This window comes from Sceloporus occidentalis, unplaced genomic scaffold (assembly GCF_023333645.1).
Source record: "Sceloporus occidentalis isolate IW3139 unplaced genomic scaffold, rSceOcc1.0.p SCAF_1, whole genome shotgun sequence".
NCBI lineage: Eukaryota > Metazoa > Chordata > Lepidosauria > Squamata > Phrynosomatidae > Sceloporus > Sceloporus occidentalis.
In genome coordinates, this window is record NW_028316981.1 from 119,283,558 (window position 1) to 119,309,221 (window position 25,664).

The window sequence follows — 25,664 nt, forward strand, 5'->3', positions numbered from 1 at the left end:
TACTCTAGTAGACATAGAAGGAGAAGCTGTATCACAGAAAGAGACAGTTTTTGTCTGAGAGAGCTAAAGGGTGACAGACACTTTGGGGTCTTGTCCTGCCCTGTGTACTACCAGCATGTGGTCTCCAACAGGTTATCTTGAGGGAATGTGGCCTTTGAAGGAGAAGAGATACCACCACCACCCGTTCTACTATGTACAATATTGCCTGAGTGGATATTCTGAACCTTGATCTCACCAGCCAAATTAGGCATTCTGCTCACTATTGCATGCTAGCTCTCAAGGGCCAGATCTGAGGCGAGGAGACACAAGAGAAAGCAACATCTTGCATCCTATCTTTTTACTGGAAATCCCTTCCCTTCCCTCCAGCCTCTGTTATTTTTTTTTATTTTTTACCAAGTGTTCATTATCCATATTATTTTAAAACTTTTCACAGAACTTGGAGCTAACTCCAGTTGTCCCTGTTGGGTTGACATTTCTGTACAAGTGTGCAGCACAACCTTGGGGGCTACCAATGCTGTAAGATCCAGATATTTAAATATCTTTTATATCCCCACTTGGTAACTCAGAATTATCTGAGCATGGCAGCCACCGGGATATGTGAATATATTATGTAAGGAAAATTTCTAGTAGCCGTTCATTCTAGCACTACTTTCCCACCAAAACACCCCCATGAATGGCAACCACAAATGGAAAGTCCTCTGAACACTGCTAAGAGAGGAAAGCATTCTTCTGTTGCAACCGTAGAGAGATGTGTCTGCAAAACCATGTGTGGTGTGTGCTAGCTTGAGAATAAAATATTGTTGGGAAATAAATAATTCTTCACAAGAACATCTTGTTACTAGCTCAGTGTGATGTTCATATACCTAAGGATTTTTGGGGTGCGATGTATTATGGCTTGTGTGAGTAACAGTGGTATTTGCTGCACTACCTTAGGCAGCAAGCTATCATGGATCACTCCAGTGGGTGAGTAATGCTCACATTTAGGTACAAAATTGCCCCTTTCTCTTATTAACGTTTTAAGATTTAAGAGCTGTGTCTTTTTATCATCATTCTTTCCAGACAAGCTATTTAGGTGGACAGTGCCCGTAGAAACATAGTAATTTCAGACAAAACTAGAAACTGTGGTGCTGTACAGACTGGTGGAAAGCGCTGGCCTGCACACGTACTAGGGTTGCCTCGGGGCGTCCTTTCCAGACACCCCACAACCCTAGTACATTGCTGCGGCGTTGTAATGGCAGCGCCCTTTCTACATGGGCGCCACCATTACGACGTCACAGCCGCACCACCTCTAAATGGGGTGGCACGGACGTGACGTCTTGGTGCTGCTGAAAGGCGCTTGCAGCGCCAGAAGGAGCCCCGTTTTGGAGCTCCTTTGGCCACGCATATCGCTGGCATGGCCTTTAAATGGCTGCGCCAACGATACAAAGAGAAAGGGGCCGAGCAGCCCCTTTCTCCCTTTCCCTGATGCTGTCGGGATGTCCTTGGGGCTTGAAGCCCCAAGGACACCCCTTTCCAGGCCACGGGGAAGCGGCCTTTTGCCACTTCTCCGCGGCCTGGAAAAGCAGCAGATCGGGGCCTCAGGGCTGCCGCTGTGGCAGCTGAGGCCCCGATATGTTGGGGAAAGGGGCGGGTGCAGGCCGTCCCAAAGGGGCGGTCTATATCCCACCTGTATTTTCCTGATTGGTTTAGAAAAGGGAAGCATTGGTTGAAAGGGATGCACTGATTCAAATCCCTCTGGAAAATCTTATCAGTTGACCATTTTTCATTTATTCTCTTTTGCTATTCCGTCAAAAGGTGACTGTACCCCCATTGTGTCATATTGACTTAATGATTATGGCTAGCTCTCTATATTCATGGATTCTGCATCCAAAGATTCAACCAACCACAGTTAGAAAATATTCCCCTCAAAAAAATTCAAATAGCAAACAATGTTGCCTTTTTATATAAAGGACACCCTTTTACTAGGTCACTGTATATAATGGCAGTTGAGCATCCAAATATTTTGGTATCCATGCGCCGTCATTTTGATGCGACAGACGCTTAGGGTCCACATGTCCCAGCATCATAAGGACATCACGAGTGTGCCATTGGCATCCTTTTTGCTGCACAAGGGAGCTACGCAGCAAAACAAGGCATGAGAAGACTGTCCTTTTTGGGTGGTCTGTGTCCCGCCATTGTTTCATTTTGAGCCCCACTTTTTTTGCTGTTGACAGGCCAAAACAAAGCTATTTTGGGTCACTTTGGGGGTATGCTGTTTAAATGATGCTGGAAGCTGCGCTGCAGTCCTTTGGAATGGATTGTGGCTTTGGCGCCGCTTCTGGTCTCTTAGGATGCATGCATCATTTAAACAGCATACCTCCATAGTGACCCGAAGCAGCTTTATTTTGGCCTGTCTGTATAGGGCCATAAACATCTAATTTAAGTTGCATTTTACTGTATGTGCTTCTCCTGTCTTCGTTTAGTTATACTTTCCTTCTTTTCCTTGTATGTTTATAATGTCAAAGTTACTGGTTATGAAGAGCTACAACGTGAATATGAATGGAAATTGGAATGGTTGATGGAGATTAGGAACAAACTTTCTCTGAGAAAATCTTGTCAAGAAAAGCTTAGACTAGAGCTGCTGTACAACAGATAACTTGAAGGCCCATAACAGCAGCAGACAATCTGTTCAGCCAGAAAAGAATTCCCTCCAGGCAAGTAGCTTGACAGACCTGATGCTCAAGGAGTATAATAACACAGTAGTGGCCAGCCTGGTAATGTGCTTGACAGATGGGGATTAGGAAATCTTCATACTTATTTTTAAAACTATTTTGAAGCATCTACTGACTTGGTGCTGTGTCACATCAGTCTGCAACAAACTCAACATTCTATTTGTTGTTGTTGTTGTTGTTGTTGTTGTGTGCCTTCAAGTCATTTCTGACTTATGGCAACCCTATCATAGGGTTTTCTTGGCAAGATTTCCTTTCCCCTGAGACTATGTGACTTGCCCAAAGTCACCCAGTGGGTTTCATGGCCAAGCTAAGAATTGAACCTTGTTCTCCAGAATCATAGTTCAACACTCAAACCACTGTGCCACACTGGTTCCTTCAATATAGCCATTAATTTTGGTACTGTTTTCTTTCTTTTCCTAGTAGAACCATGTGCAGAACCCAGTAAATGAATGTTCCTTTGGTAAATGCTGTAACTCGCTGTACCCAGTTCAGGCATTCTAATTTCGTGAAGTAATTAGTTGTGATGACACAGTGAATCTGACTACCCAAATCAATTTTAGTAGTGTTGTAGTAGATCAGCCTTCTAATATTCTGGTTTTTACCTCCAACAAAGATAAAACAATTGTTTTTCTAAAATTGGGACTGGATTGGCATGTTTTACCTCAACACCACCTAAAATTTTCCTGATGCAAGCATTAAGACTTCTTGCTAAATTCAGTGTCCTCCACCTAATAAAAGGGGCCTGGGCCTCACAAAGTAAGGAGACATGTTGGATTGCAAAGAAGCATCTTTTTTGTTTTGTAAATAGATGTTAAATTTCCTGGACTTTGAGAATCCACATAGCCAGAAGGAGGAAGTTCCAGCCTGCAAATAATACCTCTCCATACCATCTGAACTGAGAACAAAAACCATCAACATGCAGGCCCATGACTAACATCTTCATTTTTTGCTCCTGTATGATTTTTAACACCTTGCCTGATGAAGAAGCCAGTGGAGCTTTGAAAGCTTGCAACATGTAATTGTGCATTTTAGTTGGCCCAATAAAATTATCATTGTTTGGTGGATTTTTAATATTCTGGCTGGTTGGGTATGATAGTCCAAACATATCTGGAGGGTTCCAGGTTTGGGAAGGCTGTAGAGTTTTTCCTGAGAGATAAGAAAAGTAGGTCTAAGGTGTAACAGCAGATTGGCCTTTACTTGAAGATATTCACTTGGAGAAAAGTGAATTTTACTGCTGTACTCTTATATACCTGGTATATGAAAGAAGGTTGGTGATCACGGTAATTTTGAGATGCTCCTACTGAGTTTTTGCTATAATTCTCATTGCTTCAGAAGAGGCATATCTTGTCAAACTCTTTGGGAATGAATCCAGCAGATTTAGCTAAATTTCTGAATTTCAGGCAACTCTTTTAACACCTGCTCACTATTATGCATTGCTTTAGTTGTATCCATTGCCCAAGTGAGGATCTGAAACTTGAGGTAGAATCCTAGAGTTAGAAAGACCACAAGGGCCATGCAGTCCAACTGTCTACTGCGCAGGAACTCACAGTCAGATGGCCATCCAGCCTCTGCAAAGAAGGAGAATCCACCATACTCTAAAGCAGCATATTCCACTGTCAAACAGCTCTTACTGTCATCTTATCCTTAGGACATGGCCAATGAAGTTACAATGCTACTGCTTTTAGAATTCTCACTGATCTTAAACCTAGGACCTTATCACATTAGGGAATTACCGCACGGATATCGTTGCCCAAATGTTGCCAAATGCCCCAGAAGCGCCAGAGCCACCTCATCCGTTGCACTTCTGAAACATCACTGAAGCGCTCTCATTGTTCTCCTGTCGACAAATCATTTGCTGAGAAACCATTTTTGTAATAATGAAAGATCACATTATTACAAAAATGGCTTCTCAGCAAACGATTCATCAGTGGGAGAACAACAAGAGCGCTTCAGTGGCGTTTCAGAAGCATGACAGATGATCTCACCTCCGGCGCTTCTGGAGCATTTGGCAATGATATCCGTGTGGTAAGTCCTTAGTGTGATAACGTCCCTAGACTTGTCACCTTCTTGGTGGAAAACAGCTCAATGGGTTTATGGGACAATTGTCTAGTGTCATGATCAGGATAATGATTTGAATTATTACTTGAGTAGCATTGAAAGTAATTGGAGATTGCCAGCACACTGTAATTTATCACCACGTAAAGTAAGTGGACCACCAATCTTCAGCTTCCTCTTTTGCTAGACTTCCACAGTCTGATGTTTTCCAATTTTGTTGCACCACAACTCCCATTAATCATGATAGTTGGGGATGATAGCAGTTCCAGTCCAATATGTCTGTTGGACAGTAGGATGGGGAAAGCTGTCCTGCACTTTAGAGCTTGTGACTCTTGTGATAAGCTGTCATGTTAATAGCTATGCTTCCCGTGTTAATTAATAATTTCAAACTTTGGCATCATTTGATGCGGACAGGTGCAACAGCAAGTTGTTTCCTGATAGATTACAGAGGGCTGGTGGCTGATCCTCTGGCAGTGTTTTCTGCCAAGGCTCTTACAGCATTATGAATATGTCACCACAGTGCGTGTGTGGTGACGGTGATATGATGATATTGACGTATGATGGTTCTCATAAGCCAGGCATTTTTACATTGCAATGCTATACATGCCTTTTTGGATGTAAGTCCTGTTTTGTTAAGTAGGTTGTACTTCCAGGTAAGTATGTATAGATTGCAGCCTATTTCTCTTTTTTTTTTTTTTTTTTTTGTATCGTTGCCTTCAAGATATGCCTACTTTCTCCCAGTGGATGTAAGCCTAGGTTTTTAATTCACCGTATGCTTAGATGTTGCTTGTTTCCAAGAGAAGCCTGCCCTTTAATGATCCTGTGTGAATTTTGCTTTATCAGCAGTGTTTGAGTCTTCTTAAAAAAAAAAAAACACCATGGTTCCTGTATGCATTCAGGATTGCTTTTTAACTGTGTTGAAGTGTAGAAAGACTACATGGGGTTTTTCCTCTTCCTGAGGAGACCACGTACTGTCACATTACAGGATTTCATCTTGATTGGAGAAGATCTTTCTATTGCATATATTGTCTGTACACCTTGCTTGAGTGTGTATTCTATGTAAGCACAATTTCCAGTCTTCCAATAATGTCACTATTGATAATTATCTATTTTTGTGCTTCCTTCAGTTCTGATCTTCTGTTTGCTCATAAGAACAGTTAGTTGGCTCCAATAGCTACTTCTGGTTATCTCATGCTTCAGGTCAAGAGTATGCTAACCAAAGATGAAACAGCATAAGCTTGAAATCTATTCACCCCTGATGAATAGAATTGACTTCTGGGAAGTGGTTGACTGAGGTCATCTTTTATTTGTGTATTAGAAGAACACACACACATTATAAAGCATTATAAAGTTCCTTCAAACCTTTGACTCACTAAATGTTTAGTTTTTGTTTGGCTCTGTGTAAAGAACTTCTTTTACTCCTTGAAGTTGTGTCTGTGCCCACTACTGTGCTGTTTTCATTACATTGCTGTTCAGGGATATATGGGTTTGTTAAATTTTCATCTGCTTAATCATCTGGCATCAGCTTCCTAGAACTGTTACTGTTTCTCTGTTTTCTGATGCCACTGCCTGCTGAGGGACATGGTGCCACCTGAAAACATTTGCTTTTCAACAAATGTTGAACATCTAATTAATTAATTTAGTGTAATTGTTCTGGAACATTTAAATTACAGTTCTGAGTACACTTAAAATAAAAGGTGCTTCTAAATGGAGCACTCAGTCTTATCAATTAAAACTGTGCTTTGTATCTATTTTGTCCTTCCTCTTTAACGATGATGATGATGATGATGATGATGATGATGATGATGATGATGATGATGATAGGGACCCATGCTGTAACATTCTGTAAAGGAGGGCTTGATAAAATCCTCTGGGAGCACTGAATTTATAGAAGCAAACCAGTAAACATGTTTAGAATAGGATTGTTCCTGCAAATAAGTCACAGGTTTACCGGTTTGGCCTGGTAGCAAAAACTTAAAGATAAATCAAAATACATCCAGAGACATTCCATTCCAGCAAAACAACTTTGGTGTTGCAATGTCCCAGAACATCTGTCAGAAAAATTTATGTGGTTTTTACTCCTTGATTAGCTATGAGGAAAGTGTTTCTCCTGTTGCCTAAGACGTGTCCTATGGAAGCTCTCTATTGTAGTAATAGTGAACTAGCCAGAGTCTGTATTTATACAGACACTGTATTTATTTTTGTATTACTACATTTATATTTCACCTTGATAGAGTACATGCTTTTCTGGGATACGATCGAATACATGCCCTTCTGGGAAGCCTCCTATCCAGGCATTAACCAGACTGAGATCTGCTTAACTTCAGTATGTTAAGCAGATCTGAGCACTGCACCTTGTGCACTCAGACTATGTCTTGGATTAATAGGTGGTAGGGATGGAAAGAATACTCAAAAGCTCAAGGGGGAAAAAAACAAAGATAGTTTTTTGAGTATTTGAAAACACTAATTAGGAGAAATCTCCTCAAGCCCCTTTCTCATTTTCCCTGAGGTCTCAAATTGACTCACCTCCCGATGTCACACAGGGAGCAGGAGAGGACAGCCAGGAAGGGATTCTGGAAGCTACAGCCTCCAGATCTTTTGCTGGCTTTCCCCCTTCCTGATGTTATGGAGGTAGGCATGTGGGGAAGCCAGCTGTGGATCCTGGAAGACTACATCCTTCCCAATCCTCATCTGTCTTCTCCCCCCCCCCCCTCCTCCTGGAGTCACACAGGCAGAGGCTGGGTGGTCTCCCTCCCTCCTCTCAGCTGCTGGAAATTTTCTCTTCACACAAAATCTCTTTGAAAACTGCAGATGTCTGGCAGTAGGGAGAAAATTGATTAAATTATTCATTCTCCCAAATTTAATTATCCCAAAGAATTTAACATGGCATATTATTAGCAGGCGGATATTTGAGGGCAAGTATCTGAAGCTAATAATACAGGTGTGGGAGCATTCCCAGTTTTGTATTCATTTTGCACTCAAGAAAGTCCAGTGTAGCTAGTTGGCCAGTGATCATATCTTTGTGTCACCTTCAGGTTGCCAGATTAATAAGCATCACAGTATTACCTATCTGCATGTTAGGAAGTGAGTTTAACAGTAACCTTCCATCTCTTTGCATGAAACAACCACAGGGTAGAATGCCCAGAAGACAGCAAATCTGAGCAATACTGGCTAGAATTGAGGGTTAAAAGAACTCAAAGACCCTTTACTCTTAGCAAACTTATTGTGTTTTCTGTCATCTCACTCTGTTAAAACAATATTTTTCAAGGATTTAGTTTGGAAATATGCCATACATACTGCAAACATTTGTATGTGGCATTCATTATGGTTGCATTTCCTATTGGGGGGGGGGGGGGATTTGAAGCAGTTGTCATTTGCCATCACATCATCTTCAAATTATGATGACCCTATGGATACAAGACCTCCAAGAGCCCCAGGCATCAACAGCTCAGCCTTGTAAACTCAGGGCAGTGGCTTCCTTTCTTGTGTCAATCCATCTGTAATGTGTTCTTTCTCTTTCTCTACTGTCTTCCACTTTACTGAGCATTATTTTATTTTCCATTGAGTCATGTCATCTCATGACGTGTCCAAACAACAACATCCTTGGTTGGGGGGGGACTAGCAGAGAGGGGCCATGGCAAACAAATGCCACGGCCCCAATCCACCTTGCAGTTGGCCAAAAAAGGAGCGGCAAAGATCTGCTTCTTTTTCGGGGGGGGGGGGGGGGCGAAAGGCCGCCTTTCCCCACTGCGCCGTAGCTCTATGGTGGCTTCAAGCTGCTCCAGCAGTGTGTGGCATGTAAACATTGTGCTGCCAGAGTGCCTTGAAGCTGCTAACCTGATTTCTGGGTGGCTTCATGATGTGCAGCGTCTAAACGTCACACTCTGAAGCCACTCGGACAGCGTCTTAAAAGGGCCATCTGCTCTATCATCTTATGTCTAGTGGGAACTGTAGCCTGAGTGTCTCTCCAACCCATTTATTTTCCTTTTTTGCAGTCATAATATTTTAAACAGTAAAATGGAGGCTTGGGAAGGGTGATAACACTTTTTTAATGTAACTCCCCACTAACTGCTTTTCTCTCTGCACTTTTAGAAAGTTACTGAGCACATGTGCTTTGAAATACTGAAGAGGGAAACAGCTGGAGGTGATTAATTTGGATGTGGGGTGAGATAACTGATGGAGAAAGGGTTACGTATTCCTCAATGACCCCACTTCTCCACTCAAAATGCTTTCATTTTTTTTTGGGGGAAGTCCTTGTGTATACTGTGCAGTTTGTTCATTAGAACAGAAACTAGTTTCACTCTTCCGTCAAGAATTGTTTGCGGGAGTTTCTCTAGGAGTGTCCATCTTCTAAATTATTACAGTAGTTCCAAATGAAGGCCCCATAACTTAAGATAACCATGTGAAGGAGGTAAAAATGGGGGCAAAGATGTAAGCCAGATCAAACAGACTACAACCGAAAAACCTGGGGAGAAGTTTTTTTACCTTCTTTTCCAACCTGCATCTGGTATATGCTAACTCTTCTATTTTGATGGTGGAAGAGTTCTGATGTTCTTCAGAAGGTCATCCAGCATCTGAGATAACAATATGATGGACACCCAGCTTCAGTACCAAGCCAATCTACTATTTTATGCAAATAGTTAGGACTTATGAGGGCATGCAGGAGAAACCAGTACATATCTATAACAGACCACCATATTCTATGTTCTTCCAGATAGAGGTGAACCTTCCTTTGAGCCATAGAATATGGACCTCTAAACTGTAGCCCAAAGTGAAGGCCTCAGTTGCAGCAATCTAATGTTTATACAGTGCCTTCAGGTTGTCTGAAACACAGTGGCTCAGGAAAACATGGCCTCAATCAAATGACCTAATCCACTTTACTGGTTTGCTGTATTATTGTTTCATTCATGATTGCATTTATACATTGCTTCCCACCACAAAAAAGCAACTTACACAAACATCCATAAGTAATATATATCAAAGAAAATAAAATTGTTATAATAAATCATTATCAAAATAAATAAATAAATAAAAACTGTGCACCATAGACATAAATTTTAAAATCTTATGATATTATTACTATATTTTTTTCAGGGAAGAGGGGCTGAAACTGTAGGGGAGTACTGATTGGTTTGTTTAAAGCTTCCTGCTCATGGCTGAGGTGATACTTGAACCAAGGACGTCCTTCTTCCAAAATCGGTGCCTTCTGCAATACACTTGAAGAGATGAAAAGTGTTGATTGCTAGTGCAGGACTGCAATTTCCATTCATCTCTGCTTCAGACCCTCTTGCCTTGTAGTTTCTATGGCAATAGGGCAGGTAGTCGCCTAGTTGCTCTCAAGGGCCTGTCTGACTTTGCTTCCCTCTGGTGTAGTTTGCCAGCTGTCCTCAGTCACAGCTCTGATGTTGGCAGCAGAATTCTTCCAAATACTTTGTTGCAGCTGCTAGTTTTACAGCTTGTTTTTCCATTCTCTGGTTTATTGTTGTAACTCTTTAAACAAGCATTACCAGGTGTTTTTTTTTTTAATTCCAGCTGTCCATACAGTTATCATGTGTGTGTATGTAGTTTGTGCTGGCATTTCTGGGTATTTAAAGCACCTTAAATTAAACCATTTTTAATTACAGAGGATTTAGCACTCATTAATTAATGTAAAAGAAGTGATACTTCTTGAAGTATAGTCCTCTTCAGCTTGAGGTATCCTACACTAAACTATTTTCTGATGGTTGGCTGACTCAGTTCCTGTTTTAGATTCAGAACCGTAATCCAACTATATTTTTTTAAAAAAATACTTTTCTGGAGATATTTTATCTCTTTCTCAACTACTAATTCAATTTAGTGTTTGGATGCAAATCTACAGCGCTATATTAATAATAATAATTATTATTATTATTCAAAATGAGTCATCATGCATTTTGCATTATATATGTATTACAGCCCAAGAGATTGGACCAAACTGGTATGCAGTTACTACTACAGGAAGGGCTTTCAGTTAATCCATCCAAAATGTCTGCCACTTGTCAATGAGAGATTAGGGGGTGAGTGTAGAATATGAGACTCTTGGCTCTTGTCCTCATCCCAGGAAAAGATTACTGTGAGGAGAATGAGACTCAGAGCCAGGATTCCTAGTTTCTAATCTCAAATCCCTTTTCACTACACAATTATAGTTCTATATTCTGCTTGAACTACCATGGCCCCGTCCTGTGGAATCCTGGGCTTTATAGTTTGGAGAGGCACTGGAGCTCTGTGGCTGAGAATTCGGAGTATCCCTCCCTAAGCCCCAAATCCCAGGATTCCATAGGATGTTGTCATGGCAATTAAGTAGAATAGTTGTTGTTGTTGTTGTTGTTGTTGTTGTATGCCTTCATAATTTGTGAGTTATGGTGACCCTAAGGCAAACCTATCACAGGGTTTTCTTGGCAAGCTTTTTCAGAGGGGTTTGCCATTTCAAACCTCTGAGGCTGAGAAAATGTGAGTTGCCCAAGGTCACCCAGTAGTTTTCCATGGCTGAACTGGGGATTCGAACCCTGGTTTCCAGAGTGACAGTCCAGTGCTCAAACTACTACACCACTCCAGCTCTCTAAATGGAATCACAGTACGATGATTCAATATTGTGAAATAGCCCCTTGACTCTAATTTTTTTGGGAGATTCTGTTCAATGAATTAGGGTACAGAACCTTGTTTTCCCAGTGAAAAGGCTATATTTAAGTCTTTCTTTTCTGTCATTTCATGCAAGTTTGTGAGTTATGGTGACTCCAGTTGTGTTTGCATGTGCCTTCAAGTCACCTGTCTACTTAGGGTGACCCCATGAATTTCATAAGGTTTTCTTAGGTAAGGAATGTTCTGAACTGGTTTTGCCAGTTCCTTCTTCTGAAATATAGCCTACTGCAATGGTTCTCAAACTTTTTATCCTTGTGACCCCTTTTACATCTATATGCAGAGGTTGCGCACCCCCTCCCCTGCTCAACATAGTATATGAATAACAATATTTTCTTTGTTTAGTGTGTATATTTTTGTTTATACATTCATGTATATACATGAATATACATAAATATATTCATACAGCAGCTACAGGTCTCAAGTATGGGGGAAATGATGGAATGGAAGAAGAAGTGGGAGATGGGGATGGGTCCTGCCAGTGGCCATAATCCAGTGAACTCCCCCACTCTCCTTTTCCCCCTCCCTCAAGGCGAGTCAGCTACTCCAAGTACCCTCCTTGCCTCACCTCCAGGACAAAAAAAGATTGGGAAGTAGAGGAGGAAGAGAGAGATCAAAACTTCCAAGTGCCCCTTCAGGAACTCTCTCACACACACCCCGAGAGTCCCACTCCACAGTTTGAGAACCACTGGTCTAAAAAACCTGGTATTCATTGGCAGTCTCTCATGCAAATACTAACCACAACTGACCCTGCTCAGCTTCCAATATAAAATAAGATCTAGGGCGTTTAGAGTATTTAGACGTTTAAAGTATTTAGTTTGCCTGCTAGTGCCTCGATTTCTTATCCTAGAATAAAATTTGCCCCCACCTTATTAGGCAGTATGTTTTGTCATGCAGAGCCTTTTTTTTTTAATGCTTTGGCCATTTTTTTCATATAAGTGTTGTGACCTTGATGTGTTGCTTCATTTTTCTCTTGAGTGATGTAGCATAATCCTAGTCTGCCAGTGATCCTTTAGCAGGACAGGATATATGAGAGATAGCAGATGCATTTTTTTATTTTTATTTTTGCCCTATGTGAACAGTAAACATACCCTTGCTGGGGTTGGAAATAGAAGAGTGAGAGCATTGTTTGCCTGTCACATGAATTGACATGTTGTTCTAAGTACAGTAGAGGATACTTCCATGTTCACTTGGAGCTTTCCTTCTCCTTTCAGAGATACTGAATGATGTAATACGCAGCATGAAGAAGGAAGGAGAATGGAAGGTAAGAAATATGGCTCTGAGGAATGGAGTAAGTTGCATATCATGAACATGTCTTGTATAATCAATGGATTTGTGCTTCATAGCCTTGTCATAAAACTTACTTGCATCTCCACTGGACTCTGTCATGTTTATTACTCATTCAGGTAATCTTTGCCCTCAGCATCTCAGGGGCATAGCAGGTATGCAGGTGGGGAGCAGGTGTTTTTTCAGTCTTCTGCAATCCTCACTGTGGAGATTAAAGCCCCAACAGCTTGCCATAATGTGAGCTTACATAAGAGGGCACATGCCAACTCAGCCATGAAATTGCTGGCTGCAAACAGAACTAAAAGGGTATTCCCAATACCTTTGTTCCATTGGTTCTATAAGGACTTTACTGTAGTGCCTATAGTGCTGATTTCCATGTCTTTTTGATTCTTCCTCCAAACTGAAACATGTTACCATCTTGCTGCCATTCGAAGTGTCATTGCCTTTATAGAGTGCTTGTTGGGGTGTGGGCCGGGAGGAGAGATATGTCCCTTAGCTGTGGCTAGTTATGCATAATGTTAACTGAAAAGGTTGGTTGTACTAGAAAGCTTCCTCCACCTGGGAGCTGGGTTATAAGAGTCATTACTGCTTGAATCACTGTGTCAGATAGAGTTCCCTCCATTGCAAGAAAAACAATTTTTGGCTTCCAGAAATTATCTGTGGAACTCCACAACCCTAAAATTACTACACAGCATGTAAAAACTATTGTTGCTGTTTTTGTTGTATGCCTTCAAGTCATTTCTGACTTACAACAACCCTAAGGCACATTCACATTTAATTTTCTGTCTCTAGAATTTTATAAATTCCAACCAGCCTAACCATTTTACAAGCAAAATTGACGTTCTGCGTGTTCACAGTGGATGTTTTGAGGAAGGAGATCAAAATCTGAACCTAAATACTACCATATTACCTTCGCTTCTAGTCATTTTGAGCCTCGGAATATAAAACAGATAGGGCAACCAATGGAAATGGGCATTGTTTTTCAGCTCTCTGTGCTTGGTTGGCCTGGAAAAAAAAGTGAATGACATATTGTGGAATTTATAAAGGTGATGGAATATCTACCATATATACATGTGTATAAGATGACCTCATGTATAAGTCCAGGGCAGTTTTTGGGGCCAAAATCATGGATTTTGGTATGACCCCTGGATAAGTCAAGGGTCAAAACACTGGGACATGTTACAAAAGATCTAAAGGGGGAAACAAAGCACCACTTCCCTCTCTACATCTCCCTCTCTGGACCTCTCCCAAGGGAAAATGAGGAAACAAACCTTGGTGCGCACATACATACACACACACACACACTCCTCCTCCCTTTACCATCAGGATTTCCAAGGCTCATGGCTTGCAAAACGGGGTACAGGCCTCTCTCTCTCCCCCCCCTCCCCCCCCCTCTCTCTCTCTCTCTCTCCCCCCCCCCCTTCGCCCCCAGAATTTCCAAGGCTTATGGCTCACAAAATGGGGTACAAACCTCAGCATGCTCTCTCTTTCTCCCTTGCCTCACCAGCTGTTTGTTAGCTCTGACTACGAAAGAAGGCTATGGGATAACACACACAGAGAGAGGAGAGAGTGTGGGGATTCAAACAGGAAGGGAAACTCTCCCTCTCTTTCTCTCGCTCTCTCCCCATCTCCCTTGTCTCACCAGCTATTTGTTAGCTCTGGCTGCGAGGGAAGGCTGAGGGATAAGACACACATACAAAAGGGCTCTGGAACGGTTCGCCTGCGTAAGGCAAGGCTCAACTGTATTAACTTACTGCCCCGTATATAAATCAACCCATGGTTTTGGAGTCCATTTGAGGCATAAATTTCTCGACTTATAGTCAAGTATATCTGGTAGGATTAGCATTTTAGCATACAAAAGGACATGAGCAGAACAAAAGTGAACTTGTTTTATCCATGCTGCCTTTTAGTGATGTGACTGTTTAAAAAAAAATGCTCTCAACAGATAAAAATGACTTCCTTGTGGCACATCAGGTCTATTATTGTTTTTATTGTTGTTATTATTTGTAACAGCAGCACTTATGCTTATTAATACATTTATATTTTGCCTTTTCTCCAGTGCACTGAAGGCAGTGTACGTGGCTCTCATCCTCCTCACATTATGCTCTGAACAACAGTTCTGTTTGTTAGGTCAGGTGACGGACAGTGTGGGCCCAGGGTCACTCAGTGAGCTGAGAAGTGACTTGTATCTGGCTCTCTCAAGCCCCAGACCAATGTTCTAGCCTCTCCACCACACTAGTTCTCTTCTTGTCCATCATTCATTCTCCATCCCTACAGGTACTCGTTATGGATCATACCAGTACACGCATTCTTTCGTCCTGTTTTAAGATGTCAGACCTTCTGGCTGAAGGAATCACAAGTGAGTGATTTGAGCATGGTGCTCTTGTGGTCTGCTTAATCTTTGGAGTAGATGTTCACAGCACATTGAAGCTTCCCTCCACCCTGTAACTCCCTTCTATTTCCATGAATTTTTCGTCCAAACGCAGCTGAATTCCCAGGTTGTCATGCTGTCCTACTTTGGGCAAGCTCATAGTTTCCACTTGACCTTTTCATGCTCATGGTTTATGCATCCATTGAGCCCCACCTATTTTTCTTTCTCCCACCATCCAAATGCTGCTACTGCTATCCTTGCTCCATTTGTTCTCTGTCCCACCTATTCCAGATCTAGACATCTAACATTCATTTATTTTCTTCAGTTATTGAAGATATTAACAAACGACGAGAACCCCTCCCCAGCCTGGAAGCCATCTATTTGATCAGCCCTGTTGAGACGGTAAGTCTGAAATTATGCTCAGACAAACACTGAATTGAGGAGAACGTTCAAATACCACTTGACAATTGAGGGCAAAAAATTGTGTAATCATTCCCTAGTTACCCAGGTATCTTTATGAAGTCATTTGAGATCCATGTCACATCCCTGAAATAGCACTTTGTCAATTCCTTGAGAAGGAGGAAAGCAGTGGGAAAGATTATGGAGTGATAGTGTGAATGCCATTGGTTGCTGTCACTGTTTCCTGCAGACTGCCACACTACACTCTTATAGTGCTGCTATTCCACTTTTACTACTCTGACTGCCTCCTGTTTTATTCTGGGGTTTTAATTCAATGAACCCTAAGAGCTTACTGGCTGAGAATTCTAAATGCCTCTCCCTAAACTGCATATCCCAGAATGTAATAAGAGGCACCAAGAGTATGTAAAGTGGAATAGCAACACTATAGGAATGTAGTGTGGTAATCTATCTGGTGGTCTCTATAGAATTTCCATAGAATTTCTGAAGTCCCAGTACTTCCATCTAATTCTCAACACTGTTCATCCCAAAATTCTAGATGATTAATGATCTCTAATATGACTGTTTATGAGAGAAGGTAATTGTAGAAATTAAGGTTGTGTCAAAAACAACAAAGAATTGTCTGGCAACTTCAAGACTAACAAACTTGTTATATCATAAACTTTTGTGGGCTATAGGCCATTTCATCAGATATAAGAAGTATTGTCCCGAATTTCAGGTGTATTTATTGATGAGGATTGGACCGTAGATAGTAATATCAGAGGGAAATTACATACAGAAGTTACCGACACAAACAATTGTGTTATTAACATGGACCATTCACCATGTTGTTGCTGATAAACAAAGACATCCTGACTGTAGGCAAGCCAATTAACACATATAGTGTGGTAACAATCTGTTATTCCTGGTTCATTCAAAGCTCTAGTGGCAGACTGGGTTTTCCTAATGAATTATAACATAATAGTTACTGATGAGATGGTGATATTGAGGTAGTGGCAGAAGCTCAGTTATATATGAAAATAGCTGCTAACAGAATGTTTTCCCTCTACAGTCAGTGCATGCTCTGATAAATGACTTCAAAGGCACCCCTACTTTTGCATACAAGGCTGCCCATGTCTTCTTCACTGACAGTAAGTTCACAGATGGCTCTTGTGCAAACAGAGCATAAAGTAAGAGCAAGAGTTGGTAGTATGTATGGTCACTCTGTATTCCCACTGAGATTTGGGTACCATGGGCTCATGGAGGAAGTTGGTTACCCAATCTAAAGCCCATCTTGCTGTCAATTTCACTCTGCCTATAGGTCTTTGGTTATGGATCAAAGCACATAGTATGCATGGCAGGAGGTTGGACTGGATGGCCCTTGTGGTCTCTTCCAACTCTATGATTCTATTCTATGACATTATGCAGTCATTTGCAATATTCATAGCAGGGCTTTATGCATGTAGGGCCTGATGAGGAAATAAATATTAGAAGATGTGAAGTCGAAGGCTTTCGTGGCCGACATCCATAGTTTTTTGCTGTTTTCCTCACATATCCTTCCACTCCGAGACCTTGCCATTCACCAACAGACCAACACACAGATTAACACAATCACTTCCTCTCAGCCAAGGGTACCACAGTATATATACCCCACATACTTCCGTGCTACCATTCTCTGAAGATGCCACAGATGCAGGTGAAACTGCAGGAATAAATTCTTCCAGAACACAGCCACATAGCCTGAAAAACCCACAAAACCCATAAATATTAGAAGACATCAAAGTCCATCCTTGGACTTCCAGCATAATATTTCTGGAGGCGAATCTCATATTTCTGTTTGAAGAGCAGAAGACTTAACTCGGGCCCTCTCAGCATCATCTTTGAGAGCTTTTTTTTTTGAGCTGGTTAGGGATTATCTAGATACTGTAAATCAGTAAAATAAAAATCGGAACACATTATGACCTGTTCTGGGACAGCAAGTGAAACCGGATCCCCTTTGCTTCCTCTCTTGGTAGCTGTCAGTATGGACCTCTTACTATAACAAACATTGCACAGTAGGGTGGTTGAACAAGAGATGAATGTATTCTGTGTTAAGAGGGGGAAACAAAGGGCCAGTATAGACCGGCAAAAAGACCCAGGTTCCCGGCGTTGTGGGGGCATGGCATTAAGACAGCAGCACTCCCCCACACTGCCAGGAAGCCACACAGCTGACCGCATGTGCGGCAACTTCGTAGCGTTTTTGTGGCACAGCATTTACACATGCTGCACCTCAGAAGCCCGAAAAAAACACCGCTGAAGCAGCAAAGGCACCTTTTTTTCTGGTGCAAAAAGGATCAGCTGCCATGGCATGTGGTTGCTGTGGCTCCGATCAAAGGGGCATCATCATGCTGTACCTTTACGGCTGTCTGTTTTGGCCAAAAGTAATGCCTGTCCTCTCCTTGACTTCCAGCTTGCCCTGAAAATCTTTTTAATGAACTCAGCAAGTCCCGAATCACCAAAGCTATCAAGACTCTCAAGGAAATCAATGTCGCCTTTCTTCCATATGAATCACAGGTGAGGAGAAGGGTGAAGGAGAAGGCAGTGGCTGTGAACAGGGGCCTCCTGTTTTTCCATTCAGCAGCTTCTGCAGGTGAAGAAGTTAGGCAGACTGTCATAGTACAAATGTGTCTCCTAAATTAATGCAGTACCCCTGTCCATCACAGCAAAAATCTTTATGGGAAGAATGAAAACCCAGGGATTATTCACACTGTGAAAATAATCCAAGATAAATCTGAGTTTAATCTCTGTTGTTCACATGCATCCCAAATGCACCCAATTAAATGGGGGGGTGGGGCTGCTAAAAACTGCACTTGATCTGGGATAATCAATACTGGAATTTCCCCCCAAAAAAGGTTTTTAATTGGTGTAAATAACCAATGTGAATAGATCTGGGATAAAACACTGCATGCATTTAACATGTTCTGAATACATTGTATAGTTGACTCTACCTTTATTCGAATGTTTGTACGTGTGAGCAACCACACTTGCAGAGATGCACATCAGTACAGTTCCATAGTGTGAATAACAAACCTGGAATGCGTGAGTGAGATTTTTCACATCATTGTGCTAAAAACAACAACATCTGAATGACCCTCCGAGATGTTTTCTGTAATTGCTCTGCACAGTTTGAGAAAGTCCTGTGCAGATCTTGACTATTACAGGAGTTCTCTATGCTGGAATGTTTCCAGTGGGCAATGTGCATTCCACAGCCTTCCCTAAGTTCTGATATTTGGGACACCATCCAGAAGCAGATAGTGACTTTGCAGGTTGGATTCAAGAAAATGTAGGACAGCCCCTTAACATAGACACAGCATCTATACTCTGAGCAGGAGTAACTTGTATGCAGGCACTGGCCCAAAGAAGAGGAGTTTAATATGGTGGATAAGGGGGACATAACATTGCCATGTTATTAACCTGACACGGGCCAGGGAGAAGGAGCAACAGGTATTTGCACGCCTGTTCCTCCTCCTGCCTGCCTTTTCCCAGCCTCCAGCTGTCTCCCCAAGACAGCTGGAAGCTGGAAAATGGTGCTGGGGAGAAGGAATCACAGACACGCACCTCTAAGCCCTCCTCCCAGTCTTCTGGCCTTCAGCTGCCTCTCTGAGATAGCTGGAGGCCGTGAAAAGGGCGGGAGAGAGGAGAAGTGACTGGCACATGCAAGTTGCTCCTCCCTAGAGAGGGTGGGATAGTTGGAGGCAGGGAAAGGTCTGTGGGGAGGAGAAATGGGTGTGTGCCCACTCCTTCTCCCTCCCCCCCATGGGCCATTCCTGACCCCCAGTTGCCTCCCCAGGGACAGCTATGAGTCAGGAAGGGTCTGGGGGGAGGAGGAACGGAAGTGTGTCCACTCCTCCTCTCCCCCACAGGCAATTCCTGAGCCCCCAGCTGCCTCCCCAGGGACAGCTGTGGGTCAGGAAGGGTTTGGGGGGAGGAGGGGTGTGTGTGTGCCCACCCCTCCTCTCCCCCACAGACCATTCCTGACCCCCAGCTGCCTCCCCACGACAGTTGTGTCAGGAAGAGTCCAGGGGGAGGATGAATGGGTGCGTGCCCACTTGTCCTCCTCCCCATGGGCCATTCCTGACCCTCAGCTGCCTCCCTGTGACAGCTGTGGGTCAGGAAGTCAGGAATGTGCTGTGGGGGAGGAATGGGCACATGCCCATCTCCCCCCCCCCTCCCGGCAGGCCATTCCTGACTCCCAGCTGCCTCTGAAGAGACAACTGTGGGTCAGAAAGGGTCTGGGGGGGAGGAGGAATGGGCAGACTAAAGAAAAATTGTCATCACTATGCTATATAGTCTCAGTACAGGGAATAAATAATATTTCCAAAGAACTTGCAGTTGTAATACTAACCAGAGATTTTCTTTTGGCTAGATTGTTTGCACAGCACACAAGAGGCAAATTATAGGCTTCTGTGATTCAAGAAACTGGCAGGCTTTAATATCTTTGCAGTGTTGTACATTATATCCAGAATTCACATATAACCATTAGATCCTTCCCCAGTGTTGATGATATGACATCTTAAATGAAGAAGTGCTATTTTCAGGTTGTTAAGGCTACCCTGTCAGGTTTTCACTTGTTGACATCTAGTGCAGAGGTGGGTGTCTGTTATAAGGTCAATTGGAAAAATCTTTCTTCAGAATTGTGCCATATATTTCGTGTTAATTAATCAATGAGCCCCTTTGTGGTTCTCTGACACACTGCAATCAAAGACCAACACTAGGATGTTATTTGAGTTCAAGTTGTGTTCCTCCTATGCCATTAACATACCATTTTCATTCCCATGCTCCCCTCCCCATTCTCTAGGTGTATTCCCTGGATAACCCTCAGAGCTTCCACCATCTCTTTAGTCCATACTGCAGGGAAGATAAGAACAAACACTTAGAACGAATGGCGGAACAGATTGCCACCTTGTGCGACACCTTGAAGGAGTATCCCTCAATTCGCTACAGGAAGTCAGTGCAGTGGTCCTACTATTTACCAAGGGGAGAAAGGGAAGGGGCCTGTAACTTACTTTAGGAAGAATATACGGAATGAATGAGGCCAAAGCAAGCCATATGCTGGAGGGGTATATTTTGGGGTCACAATAAGATATTATCTGTCTGTTTATTATGGATTAAGGAAGTGCCCTGGTTCTAATAGAGGGATTAGCCTGGTCACTTAAATAGGATGGTGATTCACCATTAAATGCCCACTGTTGGGCGAGGAGGAGAACCTGAGTGCTTATCTCTGAATGAGATAGTAGATACACCCTTTGCCATGTCCAGCCACCCATTTAGCCTTGTTCCCATATCTGAAACTTGGAAACAATGTTCCTAAATAGTACTACATTTCTTTGTCATAGTGGCTCTGAAGACTGCTTCCTGCTGGCTCATGCTGTGTTAGCAAAGCTGAATGCCTTCAAAGCAGACAATCCCACCATGGGAGAGGTGAGCATATCCAGAGCTTTGCCAGTGCATGGTAGATCTGACCAGTGGGGTCAGGGGATTCTGCACTTTGCAAGGCCAGCAGCTCTCAGAAACCTGCTTCTGCAGATGTTTCACAATCCTAGCACGAGTGTGATGACTGCTTGAGAGATGTGAGGAAACTCCCTCAGAATTCAAAAGAAGAATGGAGAAGTAAATCTTTAAGCATGCTCGAAAAGCAATCTGTGCATTGCCCAAGTTGGGACAGGGCAGGAATGACTGCCCTTCAGAAGAATGATAAAATACATAAGTGGACAGTTGGGTTAGGAAATCTAACCACATCTGTGGTCAAAAGAGGAAGAGCCTACCAAAATGCTTAGAAAAATGTCTCTTCCAAAAACCATCTTTGATAACTTCTTTTTCCATTTTAGCTGGATACTACTATATCCCTCTAAACACCAAGATATTTAGCCTTTGCAGAGGCTATCCATGGGAGAAGATCTTAAAAGACAGCATTGTATTCTCTCAATTGTGTGCATGTGTGTTCAGGTTGCCTGTTAACTTACAGTGACCCCATGAATTACTAGAGCTGATCCTGCTTAGTTTACAAGATCAGACAAGAACTGGTGCTTTTAGGGTATATAAGCAAATGCCAAAGTAGTAAGATGTAGGGATAGCCTCCCAAGGACTTGTTCTGTATTTTTAAAAACTGAAATGCAGCAGTGTTGGCAGGGGGGAGGTATGAACATCATTGCAGTGATATGTGAGCACAAATGTATGTGCTTTGAATCATTCCCCACAATCCTTTTTTCTAAGCACCAATGACCTTTCCAGGCTGATTTTGTCACTATCATTGGACAAGAAGCTAGGGAGGTAGATGCTGATGAGTTGACTGGCCTGTGGAATAAGGGGAACGTTTGGCCCATTAGACTGGATGTGTTGCATAGGAGGTACCTCATCTGGCCCATGAGCTTCTTCTGCTATCTCAAGTCACTGGTATGAGATAATAGATAAGAGAATCTATCAAACCTGGAAAACCATTGTACACAACTGAACTGTGTTTGTAGCCTAGGGCATTGTTGCACTGTGTTCTGCTGCTCAGGGATGCCTGTGCATGGGATCCAGCTGGGCTTCACATGCTTGATAGGAAAATCTGTAAAAATCACATCTGACCTTAGCTTGTGCCCACGGTTCCTTCTCAAATTGGACTTCAACTCCCACCACTCCAGTAGAGCTCATCCACTTGTGAGCATACGCTACTGTACTATTCATATTCATAGTCTCACAGTGTTGCATTTCCATTTGTAACATAAAAACAAAACTTGGGGAGACAGAACCTCTGCCATCTGGCTTGCTAGTAAAACATTAAATTTCACTGATCTTCACTATCCAAAGACTAAGACATTTAAGCCCACTTCCAGACAACAACATGTTTTTATCTTGGCTTGGTAAGGCTTTCTAGTAAGTCTTCTTCAGTTATAGGCTTTCAAAACAATCTTCCCTGTTACACTATAAAGGAATGAGACAGGACAGGGGAGAGGCTTATCTTAGCAGCTGGAGGAGGTTATTTTCCTCTTTCAAAGAAAAAAAATCTTACCATAGAGCATGTGCTAAGGAGTTTTTAAAATGGAGTGGAAAGTCCTAGACATCAACATGCTCCTGTGACTACAACTTGCAACACCTCTTCTTTTTCCTGCTTGCTACAATCACATGCTGAGGGGGAGGGGTGGATTTTGGTCCAAAAGGGATTTTTACAAGCTGTGCCATACTAGTAAAAATGTCATCCCCACTTTAAAAGAATATGTAAGAGTAATGCTTCTTGCCTGCAGGATTTTTTATTTTTTATCAAAGCACAATGCAAATGATCAGTTGAGTCTTTCACATGGCAAGAAGGTGCTGCCAATGACCAACAACAGTATCCTCCCTCCCCCCCCCCCCCCCAAAAGCTACATTAGGAGGATTATGGCCAGAACCTGTTGGGTCACTACACTGTTGAAAAAATTGTTAGTCAAACACAGGCACTTTCTTAGAAGCCACATAACTGCAATTGCTGGTACAGCCTGTTCCACAAATCGCACACACATTTGACTTAGTAAGCGGAGAGCTACTTGACCATTATGTGAGGCTGTGATGCCTCCCACACCATCAGTTGCACAACTGGAGGATCAGCATAACTAAACTGGTGCATAGGTACAGTTCAGTAAAAGCATATAGACCTATGGTAACAGCATTGCTTTTGGAATCCATGTACCTGTTTTACACGTAGATTTTTTTTTAATTTTAAAAATTTTTCTATCCCGCTTTTCCAATTCAGATCAAAGCGGCATACAAATCCAGATAAAATAACAATAATCAATAAAACAGATAAAACAAGATATAAAACAGCATATAAAACTAATACTCGAGTAGCTGAGTAGGGGGAATCCAGAAAAACATAGCCAGAGTCATTACCAAATAGAGGGGGAAAACCAAAGTCACATCTCATGGGGGGAAAGCTTGGGAAAAGAAGAAGGTCTTGAGATTCTTCTTAAACAAGTCCAAAGATGTGGTGGAGCGGATCTCATCAGGGAGATTATTCCATATTCTTGGGGCCGAGATTGAAAAGGCCCGTTGCAAGGTCCTCACATAACGCACAGTTGGGATCTCCAGCAAGTTTTTCCCTGCCGACCTGAGTGTGCGGGGTGGATTATATGGGGAGAGGCGGTCCTCCAAGTACCCTGGGCCCAAGCCATTTAGGGCTTTATAGGTAATAACCAACACCTTGTATTGTGCCTGGTAGCAAATAGGCAGCCAATGGAGATCTTTCAAAATAGGTGTTATATGGTCTGACCTGGAACCACCAGCGACCAATCTCGCTGCCATGTTTTGCACTATCTGCAGCTTCCGGGTTTGGTACAAGGGTTGCCCCATGTAGAGCACATACAGAAATCCAATCGAGAGGTTACCAGAGTGTGTACTACAATTTCAAGGTCCCTTCGATCCAGGTAGGGTCGCAGCTGGCGTATCAGCTGAAGCTGATAACAAGCGCTTCTGACCGTCACATCCAGTTGAGATGTCAATTGGAGCGACGAGTCCAGAAGCACCCCCAGATTGCAAACTGAGTCCTTCAGGGGGAGCGTGACCCCATTCAGGACAGGTGGACAAATTCCACTACCCGGGCCCGATGAACCTATCACCAGTACTTCTGTTTTCTCTGGATTCAGGCTGAGGTTGTTTTCCCTCATCCAGGGAGAACAGTGGATGGCTTTCCTCTTCAGGAACAGTTTGAGATGAGGCAAATAATTTGACCCAGGTTTGTTGAAGGAGAAATATCAGAACACAAGTTATGTGAGAACATAACTCTATCTACAATCCATGGCTACATGTTCCATCAGCAATCAAATACACCACCCTCTCCCAACTCATTGCCCTTCAGATGCTTTGAGCTACACTACCCATCATTCCTAATAATTGGCCATGGTGGCTGAGGCTACTGGGGGTTCTAAGTCATAATATCTGGCAAGCAACACAGTGAGAACAACTGAAGTTGACTGTGTAATGTGTGAAGAGTATGCTGTGTGCTTTCCATCCAGGTTGCCCTGAATTATTCTGTGTCTCTGTAATATATCTAGGTTTCTCCAAGAAATAAAGAAATGCATCCTATTTCCATAGGGCACTACACTCTGTGTGTGTGTTTGCATGTTTGCACTGCCCCCTATTGGCTGATGGATACAGTACTATACTATAATCTTGTGTGAATGGCCTGTTACAGACAGCCAAAATAAAGCTGCTTCGAGTCACAGTGGAGGTATGGTGTTTCAATGATGCATGCGTCCTTAAGAGTCCAGAAGCCACACCAAAACCATGCTCCAGTCCTTAGGGCTGGAGTGTGGCTTTGGTGCGACTTCTGGACTCTTAGGACGCATGCATCATTGAAACACCATACCTCCACTGTGACTCGAAGCAGCTTTATTTTGGCTGTCTGTAACAGGCCAATGTGAGGTCCTTTATTCCCATTCCATCCAGCTTTGTAATTGCTGCAAAATGAGGCTTAATGCTATGATTTGAAAGCATCATTTGCTGTGATGTTTGGAGCAATAGTTTCTTCCATCTCCCAGCTATTGTTGCTGCATTCATAGAGCAGCTGTTGCTCAGAGCATTGCTTTACAAAAGTATTTATTTACTTGCAATTTTAGTGGTTTGTTTTTCAACCAGATCATTGGTGTTAACACTTTGTTTAAAGAGTGATGCATTAGTAACTGCTAACAAATATGTTCCTTTCTGCATTATTCTTTTCTTTCATAATGTAAAAATGGTTTTTAAAAATCCCTCAGAATGAACCCCAAACATTTTAAGGGTTGTAAGGGTAATGAAAAACATTACTCATCATCTTTATTTTTTGAGAAATAATATTATTATGCCCTTGTTAACCCCAAAGGTAATGTGTTACATGTCACATCACTAATTCTAATATGGAACAGTGGTTAGTACCTTTGCCTTAGTAGTGAAAATTGCATTCTCTTTTCCCACCCACTCACTCCCAGTTGTATCTTTTACCATCTTCAAGACAGTATAATTTTGATATGCTGTGACTCCTCTTCTTGGTTTCATCTGAGCCTGCTGGCTGGCTGGTCTTCTAAAGCATTGAGAAGGGACCCCTCATAGGGACCCGGGCAGAGTCTCCACCCCTGAAATTGTTCACTGGACTATGTCCCACCATGAATGGCTGTTCTCCTCTGCTGTTTGCACAGCCCTACATTTTTGAGTTACTGAGT

The 25,664-nt window shown here is 42.5% G+C and overlaps 1 protein-coding gene across 4 annotated transcripts in view; it reads left to right on the top strand.

The window, feature by feature from the left end:
- The window catches only part of LOC149322031 (syntaxin-binding protein 2-like), a 48,856-nt gene that overhangs the window by 13,732 nt on the left and 9,460 nt on the right, over positions 1–25,664 (top strand). For all 4 annotated transcript variants that reach the window (XM_089533276.1, XM_089533295.1, XM_089533286.1 and 1 more), the window contains exons 2-8: positions 12,635–12,684; positions 14,985–15,066; positions 15,404–15,480; positions 16,547–16,625; positions 17,924–18,027; positions 20,312–20,460; positions 20,850–20,934. In XM_089533276.1, the coding sequence (XP_089389402.1) occupies positions 12,635–12,684; positions 14,985–15,066; positions 15,404–15,480; positions 16,547–16,625; positions 17,924–18,027; positions 20,312–20,460; positions 20,850–20,934 (626 nt within the window). The remainder of the gene's footprint in view (positions 1–12,634; positions 12,685–14,984; positions 15,067–15,403; positions 15,481–16,546; positions 16,626–17,923; positions 18,028–20,311; positions 20,461–20,849; positions 20,935–25,664) is intronic.